Source organism: Nicotiana tomentosiformis, chromosome 5 (genome assembly GCF_000390325.3).
Source record: "Nicotiana tomentosiformis chromosome 5, ASM39032v3, whole genome shotgun sequence".
Classification (NCBI taxonomy): Eukaryota; Viridiplantae; Streptophyta; class Magnoliopsida; order Solanales; family Solanaceae; genus Nicotiana; species Nicotiana tomentosiformis.
Genome location: NC_090816.1, coordinates 99,672,387 through 99,691,422, shown reverse-complemented (window position 1 = coordinate 99,691,422; position 19,036 = coordinate 99,672,387). Strand labels below are relative to the sequence as shown.

At 37.0% G+C, this 19,036-nt stretch overlaps 1 protein-coding gene and 1 pseudogene across 5 annotated transcripts; one reads left to right on the top strand and one right to left on the bottom strand.

Annotated features, from left to right (window-relative positions):
- Window positions 1–854: 854 nt before the first annotated feature.
- Window positions 855–18,731, top strand: LOC104102749 (uncharacterized). 5 transcript variants are annotated; one of them, XM_009610561.4, is made up of 8 exons: window positions 855–1,027; window positions 1,940–2,221; window positions 14,635–15,171; window positions 16,236–16,297; window positions 16,410–16,462; window positions 16,526–16,669; window positions 16,786–17,069; window positions 17,198–18,731. In XM_009610561.4, the coding sequence occupies exons 2-8, from the start codon at window positions 2,036–2,038 to the stop codon at window positions 18,407–18,409; spliced, it is 2,478 nt and encodes an 825-aa protein (XP_009608856.1). In that variant the 5' UTR covers window positions 855–1,027; window positions 1,940–2,035; the 3' UTR covers window positions 18,410–18,731. The 5 variants fall into 5 exon arrangements, with proteins under 5 accessions (XP_009608856.1, XP_009608855.1, XP_009608857.1 ...); XM_018773021.3 differs by lacking the exons at window positions 855–1,027; window positions 1,940–2,221 and adding exons at window positions 3,235–4,163; window positions 4,337–4,540; window positions 13,345–13,561 and having other exon boundaries at window positions 16,410–16,669; XM_009610560.4 differs by having other exon boundaries at window positions 16,410–16,669.
- Window positions 11,596–13,017, bottom strand: LOC117278368 (actin-97-like; annotated as a pseudogene).
- Window positions 18,732–19,036: the final 305 nt, after the last annotated feature.

The window sequence follows — 19,036 nt, the reverse complement described above, 5'->3', positions numbered from 1 at the left end:
ATTTTTTGTACAGAATCCGGTCAAAAACTACAATTTACATACAATTTATATACAACTTATTTACAACTTACATGCAAAATATATATAATTTGTTCATGTCTCTTTTTCGAGTTTCAATCTGAAATTTCAACCAAAACCACCTCGAATTTTCACCAAATTGTCTCAAATTTGAGATATAAACTCCAACGGATATTCCCAATCATTTGCAACAACACCCAATCCAAACAAAACATAATTTCATAAAATTTTATTTTTGAATTCAAAGCTTTGAAGCTTTTTAATGTCTGTCAATGAAGTTTTTAATGGATTAACATAGTTTCCAATTCAATCTACTCGCTTTTAATTAATACTATTTTATTTATTGATTCCAAAAAGCTAAAAGAATGATAACTAAAATGATTCTCTTCATCGGAGCTAATTTTTTTTCTTATTTACTTCCTCATTTTCATAGGATCTAAAGCAAGAACTTTGTTAGGTACTAATCTTCTCTTTTTTTCACTTAACATTAGTATCATTTCTTCAGTTAATCCACATGAAGATATTAATATAAGAATAATGATAGAAAATGAGAGAGATCGAAGAGAGAGAGCGAACAAGTAATTACCTATTAAATTTTTAATATAATGGGATACTTATTAATACTAATTTATATATAATTGATAAATTATATATTAACTTGTAATTAATTAAGTTAAAACCTAAACAGCGAGGGTAAATAAGTAATACCTTCGAAAAAGATACAATACGTATAGTAGGTGATAAAATTTGTCTTATATTTAAATTTAGAATTAGAATAAATTTAGTGGAGATTTTGAAGAATTAAGATAACTCTGCAACAAAAAGCTGACTAGTGAAAGAGTCCAAAAAGAGAGTACACATACATACACACTCTCTCTCCTTCCCTTTAATCTTCGCACAGTACTCTAGAGAAACACAAGTTAGTACAAGCTAACACTCACTGGCGCCAGTGTCGAACCGAGCTTTGTTCTGTCGGAAAGTTAGCCGCCGTTGATTATCTCCGTTTCCGGTACTCCTAACTTCTTTCTCCCCATTATTTTTTTCTTGAACCATTTTTTTTCTTTTCTGTTTGAAAGAATGCTTTCTGTGTATTTTCAGTATAGAGTACTCACTATCCTTTGAATTTCCCCCCCTCTTATTTTTGTATTTAAGAGGCAAAATTCCATATTCATGAGTTTATATTTTCAAGTGTCTGCTGCCTCGGTCGGAAGTACCTAACTCCCTTTTTTTTTTGGTTTAATTCATTCTTTTGAGAAGAATCTGGGACTACTTGCAAGTTGGGTACTTGAAATTTCTTGGTCTTTTCAGTTGGTATGTTGGGTCTAAGCTGATTTTGCCTTTCATGCCTTTTTGTGTGTGTGTGTTATTTTTAAAGGTTTTGGTCAAGGAGATAATAAATGCTATTAGTAACAGATAAGCTTGTTTAGATTGTTCGGACTCTGCTGAGTATAATGAATGTTATTGCTTGATATGTTCTGCTTTGCTGCTGGTTATTCAGGCCTATAACCATTATGTTGAATTGGAAAAGATAATGTTGCATATATTAGCCCAGAATATATGATTAATGGCATGCTTTGTAGGTTGAAGAGTAAGCTGTGTTTGGTTCTAGCAACAAAACACAAAAATATTTTCCTTGAAAAATCAGGGGTAAAACATCTTTCTTCGTTTATGTTTTTTTTTTTGTAGTCCATTTGAAATAGTTTCTAAATTTAGAGAGTGTTGGATAGTGAGACAAAGTTTCTTCTAAAACATTTTCTAGAAATCATACCAAACACATCCTAAACGTTGCTTATGATTTTCCTCCCTTGTTATTTACCTAAATTGTAAGGAGAGACATAGTTAAAATTCAATAATGCGTTCATGTGATGTTGAGCACATGTGATGTTATTTTGATGTAGTTTCTTTTTTATGGTTTTTGCAGCATATATATCGTGTGGCTTTAGCTTCAAGTCGACGACTTTACAATTCGTGTTGTCTTAAGTTTGCTGCTGAATCTGGATAACCTTTACAAAGCTTAATGATTCGGAGAAAAGTGTTCTTGACTTACAAGCGAAAGAGGCAACCAAGTTCCGATCCTTATCTGGAAAATGGGATTCCTAATACACCTTCTGGGTGTCGAAAATCAAACGGCCTAGCCCCTTTGCTGAAGGAGGAGGAGAAGTATGAGAACCATACCATTAAGGATGAAAACAAAGACTTTGAGGTAATATATTTGGTATACAGTACTTTCCATTTAGGCCTAGCCCCCTTTGCTGTGCTTGTGATTGAGGTGTAGTTGTAGTAGTTGTTGTATGAGGTCTTTGTTGTGGCTTGATTTTATTTGGGGATACTCATGTTTAAAGTTATGTCGTCACATTTATAAATGAAACCGTGGCAATGATTCTGAATCAAAACTTAATCTACATTTGGACCCTCTCCTAGTTTTTGACTTACTAGTGATTCTTGGCAATCAATAAAAACAGATGTGCAGTGTGGTGCATGATCCAACACTTGTATCTCTTGCTTTCAGAAGTACATTTTACAAACTGTAAACTATCTGATTCTTAGCTGCCATTCTACAGTGTCCTTGTTTTTGGCCTGTCAAATGTGATAGCTTATTTGACAGCTCAAATACCATCCAATCTCTCTCTCTCCGCTTTATGGAAATCTTTTACTTGTTATTACAAACACAACTGGGATGAGGATTATATGAGGGTAAATTCAAGAATTCATACTAAAATGTATCTGCTTGTGCTGACGTGATAGACATGTATGGGTGAGTACGAGCTGAACTCAAACCCACTGAAACAAAAGTCAAAAAAGAACTCCATATGACAAGGTGTAAGCTTAGACGTTAGTCTGAAAAGTGTGACAGCTTAGACTCTTGCAGAATATTTATAAATAGAATTTGATTTTTCATTTTTGTCAAAAGACTGAGTTTTTCATAGTTCTAAACTCTAAAGGTTATTGCTATATTATACATGCCCCCCAAGGGGATGAAGTAGTGGTTGAAGCATGGGAGTGACAAGTTGCTGGTCCCAGGTTCATATCCTAGCTAAAACACTCGTGTGAGCTCATTAGCTCCAACATTGGTGAGGGGGATTTCTTTGGCAATCTTGTGCTTGTGGGTTGGACAGGTTTCTGGTGAATAGTCGAGGAGCGTACAAGTTGGTCTCTATTGTGCGTGAGTAAGCAATCACTTGTTGAGTTTGTATCCAACGAAATATGCTACTAGCATTATACAGGCTGTCATATACTGACGTTACTTGAGCTTTGTTGAATAGGGTAAATGCATTCTTCTCCCTCTTTTGTCCTATTATCAAATTAGTTATGAAGATCCAGTCATCCCCTTTATTTTCTGAACTTCTAGTATTTAACTTGCAAAGCTCTTGTGAGAAATTCGTTGTTCCATCATGATCATATCTGTGAACAGGAGACAACCTTGTTAATCTAAAGGGAGAGCAATTCATAAACAAAAGCTTGTCGATAGGACTCATAATTTTTTTTTTCCGGGCCTTTGTTGATATTGTGATCCATGTCGATTAGTCTTTTACTCTATCTTCTCATGTCAGCCTGGCTGGAGGAAATTCCGTGGTTTTTGAATTGCTCCTCCTCAGACCTCCTTCCTTTACTCTCACTTCTACCTCTGTCGATCCTGCAGCATCAACTTCATATGATCGTGCTTCTTTCTTTCCCTTCCCTGCTGCCCAGTTGTAGCATAACTCGACCGCCATAATCCCTTTAAAGCCCTTCAAGTTTGATGAGCACCATGAATCCCTATGCACATTTCCAAGCATAACATAGTTAATAATTACGACTGGATTCTTTCCAAGCAAACAGTGTTGCCATAAAAATCCTTCTGATCAACATGACATTTCATGATGGAATTGTGTTGATTAGCATGATTTTAGGAGATTTGATTATATTTAGGAGATTGTTGATTAGCATGATATCACGAGATTTGATTATATTTAGAAGATTTGATATTTTTTGATTTGATTTGATAGCTGTACTGATTGTATAGATTTATTTTATTTCCTTAATTAGCATTAAAAGCTTTGTATAAATTTCCTTGCTCATGGGATGTAAATGCACATATAAATACAAGACGCCTTTTCTTCTTCTCAAAATCTACATGGCATCAGCTCCATTGCTGCCTTTTTGAGGTGAGTTATCTTCTTCACAACACTAGGTTTCCGTTTTTATCAAAGAGGCCGAGTTTTCTCTTTCTTGGTGGTTGTCCGCAACACAAGCTCTGAATTTTCTTTTCTGTTGAGATTGTTGGAACATTTCGAGCCTATCCTTACCAGTTTTGATTTTTTCGGTCATCGGAGTTAAGGTTCCGTCAAGGCTGATGTGGTTTCCGACAAGGCAGATTATTTTCAACAATTTTCTTCAGATTTCTTTTTGATTGGGAATATGGAGACATTCAAGGACACAGTTTCTGGAGCAATCTTGTCTTTGGATGAAATTCAGCTTCTCTGTTACCTCCTAGCCAAACTTGACTCTGCTAATGTTGCCACATCCAACTATGTGCAATTAGGTACTGTCTTTGCTGCTCACCTTAATTCTTGATTTGATTCTGGTGCACACACACATGACATGCTCTTCTAAAGGCATTTAAAACTATTTTTTGTGTCTCAAAGGAGATAATGTCAAAATAGCTAAGCAGTGTTGTCAAAGGTGCGCTTGAAGCGCGCTTAAGCCCTTAAGCGAGGCTCAAAACATGTTTAGCGCTTCACCTCGCTTTGTGGGCGCTTTAGTGTCGCATCAAAACTCTAAGGCATGCTTTTCCTTACCAATGAGTGTAATCCTGAAAAGGCGACCTTAAACAATTGATATTTCACTTTATCGTGAATTACTTTTCAATTTCTTTGTCCATATAATTGTTATTCGTGCTTATAAGGATTAGTCTTGTACTACATGCATATTTTACCTTTTCTCCCGTTGCGCCTTTTTTTATTAAAGCCCACGCTTTATTTGCGCTTTGCTCTTAAATCTCCAACGGACCTTAGAGCTTTTTTGCGCTTTTCGCCTTTGATAATATTGGCTAATGGTTCTTTAACACATATCTCTGGAACATATTCTGTCGTTTGTACTCCTAATATTAAACTATCATCCTTGCTCCATGTCCCTAAGTTCCCTATCAATCTTTTATCTATTACTGCCATCACCGAAGCTTTAAACTGTAAAATCGAGTTCTTTTCTGATAATTGTATTTTTCAGGATCTTTAAACAGGGAAAAAGATTGGCGGTGGTAGATTGCGTGATGACTTGTATATATTAGATGGAGTTTAAAACTCTGGTCAAGCCTTTTTTTGGGGGGGGGGGGGGAGTAAGGTGTCAATCAAGAAATAATACATCAGCATCGACAGTTAGGACACCCATCATTCTTTGTTTTGAAGAGGTTATATCCTGATTTTTTTTCAAGGACTTAATTTGAATCTTTGTTCTGTGATGCGTGTGAACATGCCAAGCATACTAGAAACTCCTATTTTGTGAGTGATAATAGAAGCACAATTCCGTTTATGATTATTCATTCTGATATATGGGGTCCTGCCCAAATTGTATTTTTTGCCTGGTAGTCGATAGTTTGTTATTTTCGTTGATTGCTACACTAGGATGACTTGGGTATATTTGTTAAAGTCAAAAGTGAAGTATTATCTTGTTTTCAGTCATTTTATAAGATGATTTGTACTCAGTTTGATGCTAAAATAAAAATTTTGAGAGCTGACAATGGCAGGGAATACATGGATAAAAGATTTGGTGCTTATTTGGAGTCCAATGAGATAGTCCATCAGACTAGTTGTCCTTACACTAGTGCACAAAATAGGGTCACTGAAAGAAAAAATAGGCATCTGGTAGAAGTAGCAAGATCTCTTATGTTCACCATGACTTTACTGGGGGATGCTATTCTAGTTGTTGCCTAGCTTATCCACGGAATGCCACTTAAAATCCTCAATTTTGAAAGTCTTCTGGAAGCTTTAAAGGGTAAGAATGAATATACTATTCCACCAATGATGTTTGGGTGTGTTTGCTTTGTCCACACTAGGAATTCTTTGAAACTTGATCCTAGAGCTATAAATTGTGTTTTCATTGGGTATTCTTCGACACAAAAATGTTACAAATGTTATTATCCTCCCTCTAGGAGATATTTTGTTAGCATGGATGTTACCTTTCGAGAATCTGAGCCCTATTTCAGTGTGTTTTCATTGGGTATTCTTCGACACAAAAAGGTTACAAATGTTATTATCCTCCCTCCAGGAGATCTTTTGTTAGCATGGATGCTACCTTTCGAGAATCTGAGCCCTTAGTATTGACTCATCACCTCTTCAATGGGAGAACATTAAGGAGGAAGAGGTGATTCTACTTAGTTCCATTACTGGACCTTTTGATGACATTGTCACGGGGAAAATGAAATTGGAGAAAGAATTCAGTGGGAGACTATGGAGCCTTTGCCTTGTCTATTTCTTCTGTATCAATTCTCCAAAATTAGAGGGAACTTTTGCAGATCCTAAATAGAAGCAAGCTATGATTGAAGAAATGAAGGCATTGTCAAAAAATAGAACTTGGGAACTTGTCACTTCACCACCAGACAAGAAGTTGGTTGGCTGCAAATGAGGTCTTCACTTTGAAGCGCAAAACTGGTGACTCGATTGAAAGATTCAAAGCAAGATTGGTTGTTAAGGGATTCACTCAGACTTATGGAGTGGATTATCAAGAGACATTTGCCTTTGTTGCGAAGGTGAACACTATTAGAATTCTTTTGTCGTGTGCAACTAATCTTGATTGGGAATTGCAACAGTTTAATGTGAAGAATGCATTTTTTTTTTGATAACCGTGGTGTCCGGGCCAACTTGCGCACACCTCGACTAATTCCACGGGATACCTGCCACCTCCCACCAGCAACATGTACCAAGTAACTCTATCCACCAAGGCTTGGATAGATGGGAAGAAAACACCTAGTATTTGCCTCCGCTGGGATTTGAACCTGAGACCTCATGGTTCTCACCCACTTCATTGACCACTAGGCCACACCCTTGGGTGCAAGAATGCATTTCTTCATAGAGACTTAGAAGAAGAGGCGTATATGGATTTTTCTCCTAGATTTGATATTGCACAGAGTCAAGGAAAGGTATGCAGATTGAAGAAAGCCTTGTACGAATTGAAGCAATCCCCCAAAGCTTGGTTTGACAGATTCTGCAAAACAATGGTCTGTTGCGGTTACCAACAAAACAATGTTGATCACATCCTTTTCATAAGACATCAAACGGGTAAACTCACTCTTCTCATAGTTTATGTTGATGACATAGTAATGATATGTGATGACGAAGAGAAGATGGCCCGAATTAACAAGTGGTTGACGTATGAATTTGAGATCAATGGTCTAGGAAAATTGCAGTACTTCTTGGGAATTGAGGTTGCTAGATCAAAAAAGAGGAATCGTTATTTCTCAAAGGAAATATATTGTGGATCTCTTGAAAGAAACTGGTATGACAGGTTGCGGACCCGTAGAATCACCCATTGAAAGCAATCACAAGTTACAGAGCGGTGTTGGAGAGTCAGTTGATAAGAAGAGATATGGCCAGGGTGTTTGCGAATTGCTTTGGCTACAAAAGTTACTACAAACATTGAGACTGTCCGGAAAAAAAACACTTTCCTTGTACTGTGACAACACGATTGCTATCAGTATAGCTGAAAAGCGTTAGAAATTATGGTCAACATTCAGTGGGCTTTGGCTTTTTTTTGTTATAGGTATTTAACCGGTTCGAAAGATAAACCCGGTTCTTGGGTCCGGTCGAGCCTCTTTGAAATTACATCCCTGCCTCTCGTCTAACTTGAGTTGCCCTGCTTCGATAATCTAGTCCAACTAGAGATGGCAATGGGGAAGGGCAGAAGTAGGGCAGGGTAGGGCCTTAACATGACAGGGCAGGGGATTACTTAAACGGGGCGGGGCGGGGCAGGGCGGGTCAAAGTATGATTTTAGAAAATTATAAATAGGGCAAGGTAGATGGCAGGGCAAGAGTTTTGGCTGCAAAATTGATAAAAAATAAACTGAAACTTTTTCATTTTTCAATACAGTGTGCTGCTTATAGATTTTGTATACCTCCTTAGTTATGAATTTAATGTATAATAATTTATAGCATGAATTATGAGTTACTCCTATAATTCATAGTTTACACTGTCGTTAGAATGTAGTGTTTTCACTGGGAACATGCAAATGGATTGCGTATTGGTGGAAGTATCACTAACTTGTTAATTTGTTATTTTCTATTTTTCTTTTTTACTTTGTTATTTGCATTTAGTTTAATAAGCTAAGTGTTTTACTGATACATCAAATAAAGTCCCTAGAGCAGACAATCTGATTTCTCTTTAGTAAGATATTTGGTCCTTTCTTCTCCTTGCAAATCTGTGAAACGATAATATTGCAACATAAAAAAAATTCCAATTCCAACTCCAAACTTTCATGAACATTTACCGAGTCAAACATGATATTATGTTGGTTTGGTTATTATTATTTATTTTTACAGACACTCTAATTTCTTTTTCAAGTACTTGTAAAATATTCCCAAACAAATATACATCTTATGAAGTACAAGCTAAGTTTCCTTGCATATTATAATTTGTTTGTTTATTAGAGTTTCCTTTCTTTTAACAAGTTTTAGATTTTACAGGTTATTAAATTTCATTGACTTAGTTTGCTTTTACTTTTGCTCAAATCGAAATTAGAATCAGTCCCGTTCAAATAAGTAAGAACATGAAAACTTAAAAAATGAAGGAAAAAATATAAGCTAAACAGGGCCGGGGGGGGGGCAGGCTAAGAGGGGCAGGTTTAAAAAAAGAAAAGTTGTTAAACGGGGCAGGGCAAAGCTTCACCCGCCTCGCCCCACCCCGTCTTATTTGCCATCCCTAAGTCCAGCATGACCGAACAAAGTATGTGAAAATTTATCGACACTTCATCAAAGAAAAAATTACAACCGGTATCTTGAGTTTGTTTCATGTGCCATCGGAAAAACAACTAGCTGATGTGCTTACCAAAGATCTCAGCGAGCGAACTTTCCAAACAATGCAGGTTGGGCATGTGCGACATCTTTGCACCACAACTTGAGGGGGAGTGTTGATTAGCATGATTTCAGGAGATTTTATTATATTTAGGGGATTGTTGATTAGCAATTTCAGGAGATTTGATTATATTTAGGAGATTTGATTTGATTTGATTTGGTAGTTGTATTGATTGTATAGATTTATTTTATTTCCTTAATTAGCATTAGAGCTTTGTATAAATTCCCTTGCTCATGGGATGTAAAACACACATACAAGAAGCCTTTTCTTTCTCTCAAAATCTACAAATTGTTAGTTGTTTCATGGATTTCAGCAACTTCTATTCCATTGAGTGATGGCAAGAACAAGACTTCTTGCTCCAATAGTGATCACCTTAGCAGCATCTGGTAGCTTGTAGCTTTTCTCAATAGAGAGCTACTCTTTGTAGTCTCCGACTCTTGCTCAAAATCAAGAGCAGCATATGCTAGTTTCTCTTTTACATTGTACACAATTTCCTGCTCAACGCTAGTAGTGAATGAATCCCCTCTCTTTGTCAGGATCATCTAATAATTAGTAAGATCACGATCAACAAGATTCGGTAGCTTGCATGGGAAGGGCATAACCTTCATAAATTGACACAGTATTTGTTTTTAAAAAAATAGTAACATGGTGACTCGAACCTCCAAAAGGGGCTTTCCTCTTGAGCTACTCTTTCTTGTAACTGGTGCTGTGTGTTTCATACCATCACTTGAATGAAGAACAATACCTGATGTATTACTGCTGGCATAAAGAGACAACACTACCCGAATGACGTGCAGGTTAGGTAGATTGAAAGTTTCAAACATGATTTGGATCATTTTCTCTCTATTAGCCTTGGGATTCAGAGGTGATTCAGTAAGTAGAAAAGGGTAGTATAGGGAGCACCCAAGGGTGTGGCATAATGGTCAATAAACTTGGAGGATAGCCATTAGAGGTTCAAATCCTAGCAGAGGCAAAAAATATTACTCTCTCCATCCCATTTTATGTGACAATGTTTGACTAGGTACCGAGTCTAAGAAAGAAAGATTTGTGAAACTTGCCTTGAATAAGCTATAAACATTTATGTGGTTATAATTCATCTCATCAAGGGTAACATGGGAAGTATAAAGTTATTTATTTCTAAATATGAAAAGATGATATTCTTTTTGGGACAGACTAGAAAGGAAAGTAGAGAAAAGATCCAAAATAGTCCAGTATCTTTGAACTTTAACTCAAAATAATCCTATTTCTTTCACATGGAGCACTAATAGTCCACATTCTTTAATAAAATGGTGCACTTTTAGTCTCCATCAAAACTTCTATTAGTTTTTTAACGGAAAGAACCTCACATGCCAACATATGAGATTTATTTCCTTAGAAAACAAATACTACTACACTATTAATCTTGTCGAGTTACTCTTTAGTTTGAAAAAGTGTACAGTAGTAGCAGATCGAAGACGTTTCAAGTGATCATTCAGTAGGTGTTGCATTCTTGAGTTTCGTGCTCTTCCTCTTATTTTGCTCGTTAATAATTATGAGATGCCATGTTATTGAACTAGCATTTAACTGAAAAATTCCTAAATTGTTTTATCAAGAATTTCATTGATGTGTATAGCCTTTTAACAACCTTAATTTCTTATCATGGTTATGTACACTGTGGTAAATCTTGGAGATGGTAATCAGAAGCTACCTTGAATGCACTATCATACCCCTTCCCCTTCTCGTGAGAGCTTTGCAACTTGCAAGCTGGGAACTGCTATTTGTCCAGTTTAGATTTTATGTTTATTATAGGTACTGTGTGTAAAATCCTCGTTATTCTTTTTATTTATTGGGATTTTTTTTTCTTAATTATCAACTTCAAAAGATAACAAGAATCATATAAGATGCAATTCCATACAGCCCACCGGAAGTTCCCTACCTTTATTTAATTTAATATCAAGAAAAAGTGCACAACTTCAACTACACACATTACCAAATTGCATTAGACAAATTGATTGAGCATGACTTATGCAGCAGGGTTTTGGCTATTTGGAGAAGAATGTGTTTGATCGGGTTCTTGCTCAACAAAAAGAATAATTTTTCTTTTCTAAGAAATTAAATCTCATATGATATGGCATGTGAGGTTCTTTCCGTTAAAAACCTAACAGAAGCTTGGATGGAGACTAAAAGTGTACCACTTTATTAAAGAATGTGGACTATTAGTGCTCCATGTGAAAAAAATAGGATTATTTTGAGTTAAAGTCCAAAGATACTGGACTATTTTGGGCCTTTTCTCAAGGAAAGTATGCCACACAAATTGGGATGGAGGAGTAGGTGATTTCTTCCCATCTGTCTAAGCCTTGGTAGCTAGAGTTACCTGGTAAGTGTGCTATTGGAAGGTAGCAAGTACTCGATAGAATAGTCAGGGTATGCGTATACTGGCCCGGACACTAACGTCACAAAAGAAAAAGTGTAGGGTTGTATAGTGTGATGCCAAATTTTCTTCATGGCATCCAATTTGTTACTATGTCCAACAAAACACAAGCAGATATCCTTCTCCATGCGTTCCTAACGTTTTCCTCAATATCCATAGCTTCCAGCTTGCAAAAGCACCCTTTAGTTAAAAGCATTTCTAATGAACAATGGAAGGGGACATTATTCGCACATTGTTGTCTACATTTGTTGGAAGGTGTTGTGAGAAGCTAAGATTGATCCTCTTATCCACACACTATACTTCCTTTCATGAGGTGTCACCGCCTTGATCTTCATGCTGCGAAGCAAGGGCAGTGATGTAAACAACAAAAAAGGTTAAAAAGCGCTCCAGGTCTATCAGGGCATTAAGCACAAAGCGCAATAAAGTGTGGGCTTTAGTTTAGAAATTCGCAACGAAGAAAAAAATAAAAATGTATATGTAATGCAAAAGAAAAAAAGAAAAAAAAAGAAGAGTAACAATTTCATTCATAATGATTTCCTTAACAATTAATATATCTTTTTGCCAATTAGATTTGTTGTTTTGTACCGCTCTATTCAAAATAGAACTTATGGGCAATGAGACATGTACCTTAGTGCGTTGCCTACACCAAACCGCAGTCTAAGTCGAAGAAGCGCATACCCTGAGCTTTTTTGAGCTTCATGGTTAAAGCGCGCCTCAAATGAGCCTTTGACAACACTGAGCAAGGGTAGTTATTTCTTTGCTCGTACGATCAGCAATACTAGGAAACAACGTGGTTCCATCCCTGAGAACGATTTTTCCTTAAGGATCCTTTCTGATATCAACATCACACTTCATGATGGAATTGTGAGTTGTATCACAGATTCCAGTAGCTTCTATTCCAATTGACTGATGGCTGGAACAAGATTTCTGGGAATCTAAACCTCTGTGCTCCAATTGTAATCACCTGGTTACCTGGCCATCTGGTAACTTGTAGCTTTTCTCAACAACAGATATGCTAGTTTATATTTCACATCGGTGACAATTTCCTGCTCAGCACTATTGGTGAATAAGTATCGTCTCGTCATTAGGATCTTCATCAAGATCACGACCAGCAAGATCCAGTTAAAGGATTGCTATGGGAAGGGCATACATAAATTGGCACTGTGTGTGTTATACCATCACCATTCACCAGTACCTGTTGTACGGCCACTGGCATAAAGAGACAAGACTGCCTGAATAGAAATATATGTGGCATTTCAAACATGATTTAGGTCGTTTTCGCTCCATTTACCTTGAAGTTCAGAGGTGCTTCACTAAGTAGCATAGGGTGTTCTTCAGGAGCAACAGGTGCTGCATCTGCAATCTATTTTGCAGCATCTCAGATTTGTTGCTTCACTTCAATACTGTACATCTATACCTAGTTGTAGTGTTTTTTCCTTTTTTTTAATTTAAAATCTATACCTAATTGTAGTGTTGGAGGTTTTTAACTAAGTCTATGCACCCTCCATACTAGGTGACTTGACTTTCCATTTTAGATTCACTGCCATTTAAAATCTTTCCTAAAATACTACTATAAACATTCCACATTTTATCCTAATATTTTTAGTACTTCTCTATCCAATTCTAGTGTACTATTATTGTAACATCTCTAGATCTACAGCTCTCCCGATGTAAAATAGGTCACCGTTTGTGGATTGGAGGTAGTAAAGCATAATTAGTCCCATGATACAGGAAGTTAGTGGTTCAAATTGATTTCCAGAGTGATTGGCGCACACTTCTTGTTTCCAGCTTTCGTCCTTTTATATCTTCAGATTTACTCGAACGATCCTTTTTGTAAACCTATTTAGAGTTCATCTTTGTTATGCCATTCACAGTGAAGGATCTTTTGACAAGCTGGGGGGTGGAAGGATTGAAGAAACCGGTGAGAAAAGCATGGAAGACAGTGTCAAGCTGCGTGTGTTGGGTTATATGGAAGGAAAAAATGCTAGATGCTTCGAAGGGAAAACCGGTTCCGAAGATTAAATTCAAGTGCTTAACTGCTTATGGCTTTTGGCTTTTGGTGCAACTTACAAGATGATAAAGATGAACACAGTATGTATAGTCTATAGACTCACTACAGGAATAGGAGCTTATTCTGCTGGAAACCTTCCTTTTGTTTTTACTACAGAAGGGTTTTGAATTTTGTAATTATCCAGGCACTAGCTTTGTGCCGGGTTTCTATTTTTGTGCTATAATACACCACTTTACCTGTTCCAAAAGAAAAGGACACCTTGTGCTCCTCAGTATTCTTCTTCTTCTACATTTTTTCCCCATCAAGTGCCCAGTGCCAGCTGAAGGGCCAAGCAGCTGAAGCAACTGCTTTAGGCCCCGATTTATTGAGGCCCCATTAACTATTTATTATTAATAGCTACTGCCATCATCATTTTTTTTCATTGTTGTTTCGTTCCTTCCATACTGGTAAACAGAGGAGAAATATAGAAAAGAAAGCCAACAGTATTTGTAGATTTAGAAAAGATGATTAAACCATCTCCGGGAAGCAAACAAAAAAAATAGAGGGATGACAAAGGAAAAGCCTTCGCTATCGAAAAGCTTAGATTTTGCATCTCATAAAGCTAGAAAAATAGACTTCAAATAGAAATACATAATTTTTTTTAAAACCTTTTCTTAACATTGGGCCTCTTATTTGTTTGGTTTTGGGCCACCAATTTTATTAAGCCGTCCCTGTGACAAGTAGAAGTTGTTTTCGAATATGAATTTGAATAGATTCTCTTTATTATTATAAATATAGCTTTTTTATCTTCCATCTCCACAGCTTTGGGCGACCCCTTCCCCTTCCTCTTTTTTTTCCGTTGTGGTTACTGACAGAAGGTCAACACAGAGACAACTGATTGAACATGGTTGCATCTCGATGATCTTTTGCTATTGAAATTAGTTTGTACTTATATAATATTTTTTTTTGGGGGACTTTAGTACAACCTTTTAGGGACTTTGACTGTTAGTCAAACTGAGCACGAGATTTTGAGCTTTAATGTGGCTTTTGGTGGCGTTGTGGTTTTCATAGAAAGAATTTTCTTCTTGCGTCTACATGATTATGATTCCGGATGTTAACAAAGGTGTCTTAGTTATAAACTTCCTAAGTTGCTTCATTGCTGTTATCTTTGCAGGATAATTCTGAAGAAGCTCACTCTTCAAAGGGTTCCAGAGGGCCTCCCTCTGAAGGAGAACCTAGGAGTTCAGACAGGGGATTATGTTCTTGCAGTACCTCAGGTTGTGGATGTGAGAGTAAATGCACCCAGAAGTTTTCAGTTTCCCCGTTGACAGGATTGAATACTTCTAAAGAACAGGATTTGGTCACTCCAAATTCTGGTGACGGGAAGAGATGCAATCTTCAGTATTGTGATACCTCTGATTTGGGAAAACTGAATCTGGAAGAAGCTGACACAGTAAAAGACATCTCTCAGAGCCTCTCTGTAAATGCAGTAAGAAAAAGCAAGTTGGCCTCCGGTCTGATTACTTTTCAGCGGAGAGCCAAGCGGGACAAGGATGCAGGTCGAGCAGAGGCAAAGTTCGAGCTCAAAGTTGAAGAAGCTGCTTGTTTATCAGTTGTAAATACTGCATGTCCTGTTGCTCCTCATGGCTCTGAAGGATCAGTTGCTAAGAGCTGCTCTTTGGATCGTTCAGCAGATTCTAAGCATTCGGAGGTTAATCCTTATCCCAGGACATGATACTTATTGCTAGGAATGAAGGAAACTTTTGTCAGTTGACGTTTAAATTATATTTGAAAGGGAGCCATGTTAACCTTTTGAGAGTAATTCAGAGACCATGTGAAACCTATTTTACCAGTTTTTGGAGATCAATGCTGATGATTCATATTTTTCCTAATCAACTTTATAGTGATTTGTATTCTTTAATTAAAAGAGCAAAAATGGCAGAAAAAACTAACAAATATATTATGCATTTATAGGACAGTCATAGTATTTCTCAAGGCTCTTACTTTGAATACATGACACAAATATTTCTACTCCCCATTCCATTTTTCCTTCAAATGTTACAAACTTTATATTCTATGTTTCTTTGTGCGAGTTCTTAGCTCTTTAGTTGATGAAGTCATATGTTTAACCATGATCATGCAGATTAAAGCTAAAACTTTTATCTAGTCTCTGCTGAACTTTGCAGTATTGGGTATTAAATTGGTGTCTGGATTTTATTTTATACGAGGGCACTTAGACTTGTAGCTAATATTGTTTTGTTGTCTAATTTGTTTTTGTTTTCTTTCTATGAATGTTTGGATTTGGTTTTGGGAGATGATTTTTGAATAATTTCGAGATTTTTTTTGTGTTTGTTTTGTTTCCAGAACCATAAAAGCAAGAATATTTGGATAAGAAAACAAAACCACTGTGTGCAAAAACAAAAAGTTCTGTTTCTATGTCCAGACAAGCTCAAGTAAAATTAGTTTCAGAAGGATTATGTACCCATAATTGCTTTTCTATAACTGCAAATATCTGGCCTACATGTTCTGTATTTTGAGAGACAATTTCACTTTGTGTGACAATAAACTTTCTGCGTCTTGTTCAAACTGGATACATTGTTTCTCCTTTTGACATGTTAAGCTATGTGAAGGCATTGATAACTCATTTGGAACCTGCTTGCTGCTCAGTTCATCTTTGCTGTCCAACCAAGACCTGATGAACCCGGACTTGTTGATTATTTCTATTGGAAAATCATGTAATTTACAATGTTAACAAAGTCTCTTATTTTGTTATAGACAACCAGCGGAGGTGACCATTATCAATGTTCTTGTGCTGGATCAACTTCGCGGATGAAGATGTAAGCTTAACTATCTTCTACTCCTGCCTTATGGTGAAGCGAGGAGACAGGTTTAATGAAAGATTCTTGTTTGGAAATGTTCATTCTTATTTCCTGGATTTTGCTTTTACAGATTGATAGATGTTAATGAACAGCCTATCTCAGTCAAGGAAGCCTCACCAATCGGTAAAGAAGCTCTTCCAAATTCTGGAATAGGTTTCTCTGGTTTTGACAACCGTTTTGCTTCAGATGCTGTCAAGGATTCATCATTTCATACCACTCAGGATCCATCTTTTGATGCTTTATCCGGAACAGAAGTACCAATATCGTCTCCCTTAGAGTTTGCGAGTGACAGAGGTTCCCGAGCTATAGATTTGTCCATTCCTTGTGACAGTATGTATTTTTATTTGGTTTTGTCCTTGTCGAATGTAAGATGTATGTTTTTGTAGGAGCTTGTGGTCATGAATTCTGTGTCTCAGTATGCTTTTGTTTTAAATCACCTTGTGCAGATAGTGATGACAAAATCGATTGCAGTACTATGTCAGAACAGGCATCCGATGAACACCTTATTCCAATGGCAGAAGAAGTTCAGCAGAACCCTCCTTGCTCCTTGAATGAAAATGTTTCTACGTTTTTACAGAAGGTGCCTTCTGACAAAAGTTTGGAATTACTTGACAACAAACCGGAGAAGATATCTCCAATTCAAGCAGAGGTACCTGAAGCTGGTTGCTTACCTGGAAAAGCAACGGCTGATTGTAGTGAGGGCATTGCTTCAATAAATAATTTACCGCAGGTAGATATAAGAGTGCAGTTGTATAGAAACTGCTCCTCATTAAAAGTCTATACCAGTTTTCAGTAAATCTGTGCTACTTCCGATGAAGTGTCTTTGATGTTTGATTGAGATGCATTGTTTGCTTTCAGCTTTTTCGGGAAGATGGAACCTACAACTTTTTCCCATTAGCAAGCACGCAGGAAAATGAGAGTGCTCCTGTGAATTCTAAAGGAGGAGGAAAAGTTTCCTTGTCAGAAGACAAGAAGCATAGTGGGTCTACTGTAGCGGAATCCTCAGATTTTCTTGATTTGTCATTGCCAACTGAATCCATGGTCAGTGGTCCAGCTTTAATTTCAAGCTCGTCACAGTTGGCTGATATGTGGTATCAACCAAGGGAAATTATTCAAGGAGTTCCTCAGTTTCCTTTTGATGCGTCATTACTTCATCGACATCAAATGATCCTGGACAACATTCTTAATAGAGCAAAATCACAGAAGAGAAATAGGAGGAGATTTGCAGAAATATTTGAGTCTCCAACAATGTGGTCAGAAGAGGAGCTAGACTCGCTTTGGATTGGTGTGAGGAGGCATGGAAGAGGTAACTGGGATGTAATGTTGAGGGATCCAAGGCTGCACTTCTTTTCCTGGAGGACACCAAGGGATTTGGCAGAACAGTGGGTGCAGGAACAATCGAAACTTTTACATGGAAAATCCATTTCCCCTGTGGGACAGTTACGAAAAGCTGATCTTTTGTCCCATGGTACGGATGATGTTCGACTTTCACTTGGGCATGCATATTTGCAGTCAGAGGACATCCAGAGCCAAATACCTTTTCATTTTGGAAATGTTCAAAATACTTCGTCCAAACTACTTCACCTGGCTACAACAAACGTAGGGACCTTAGACTCACTCTGTCATAGGGGAAAACGCGGAAGAGCTAGGTTTAATCAATCCGAAAACTTTGCAGGTTCGGGTGTTGACTGTTCATTCAGTTCTGGTATTATGAACAGAGTGTCTGAAGAGGGTAATTTGCCTCACTGGCTTAAAGAAGTGGTTGCTATCCCATCGAGGCCTCCTGGATTTCCCCCAGATTCTTCATGGATTTTCCATCTACCCTTTCCCGAACCTAACAAAGCTAATTGTGAATCAAGGAACAGATTAAGCGACTTGTACACTTCACCAAGAACTGAGCTGAATAATGGCAGTGCTGATCATGCTCATCTACCAGCAGTGCCTATGAGAGAGGGGAAGCAACATTGTAAGTCAGAGGCCAATAAAAGAGTTGAGCTAGTTGTCATCAATAGTGACGCCTCATCAGAGGAGACAATATCGGATGATTGTAATGTAAGATGTTTAGCTTAAGTTGGGATTTCATAGTTTAACAATGGTTTAGCTTGTAGAAAAGGTTGGTATTCGGCTATTTCTTGAGAGCAAGGTTAACTGAAATCAAGTAGTAGTTTTTTTGCCAATTGTTGCAATCAGTTGATTTACATATTCTTATTTTAACTATTTGCAGTAGCTGTATGTTGTGAACTTATTCGTTCCTACTCGAGTTTTTAAATTAGGATTTGGATCAAAACCAAATGTCATCAACAACTCAAGGCTGGTAAAAGCTATTTATTCCCTTGCAAAATGTGATACAAATTCTTGATAATATGAGCTTATGAGGTGAATTGTTTATTGATATGGGGAGCTTTCTGAAACATCACTTAGCTGGAGCTTACCATGTGTGATGTGACCTATTTCGTTTGTATGTTAAAGCAAACTTGTGTTTTTCTTTAATTAACTTGAAAATATGTACTGGTGCATATTTCTTTCCAATTGAAAAAGTAAATTGAGCGTTACTTAAGGCGATAGAACCGAATTCCTAAAAATAAAAATGTTTTTAAAGCTTCAAACTGCTAGTCATTAAGACTACTTCATAATTATGATTTTTTAAGTTCCTAATATTCCACAAATGAGTGATCACAAACTACAACGTACCTCAAC

Bases quoted from the DNA above. Each gene is read 5' to 3' on its own strand.
- LOC104102749 (XM_009610560.4), top strand. From the start codon at position 2,036: ATGATTCGGAGAAAAGTGTTCTTGACTTACAAGCGAAAGAGGCAACCA. The intron at 16,298-16,409 runs GTAAGCTTAACT...TTGCTTTTACAG, and splicing joins TCAACTTCGCGGATGAAGAT to ATTGATAGATGTTAATGAAC. The intron at 16,670-16,785 runs GTATGTATTTTT...CACCTTGTGCAG, and splicing joins TTTGTCCATTCCTTGTGACA to ATAGTGATGACAAAATCGAT.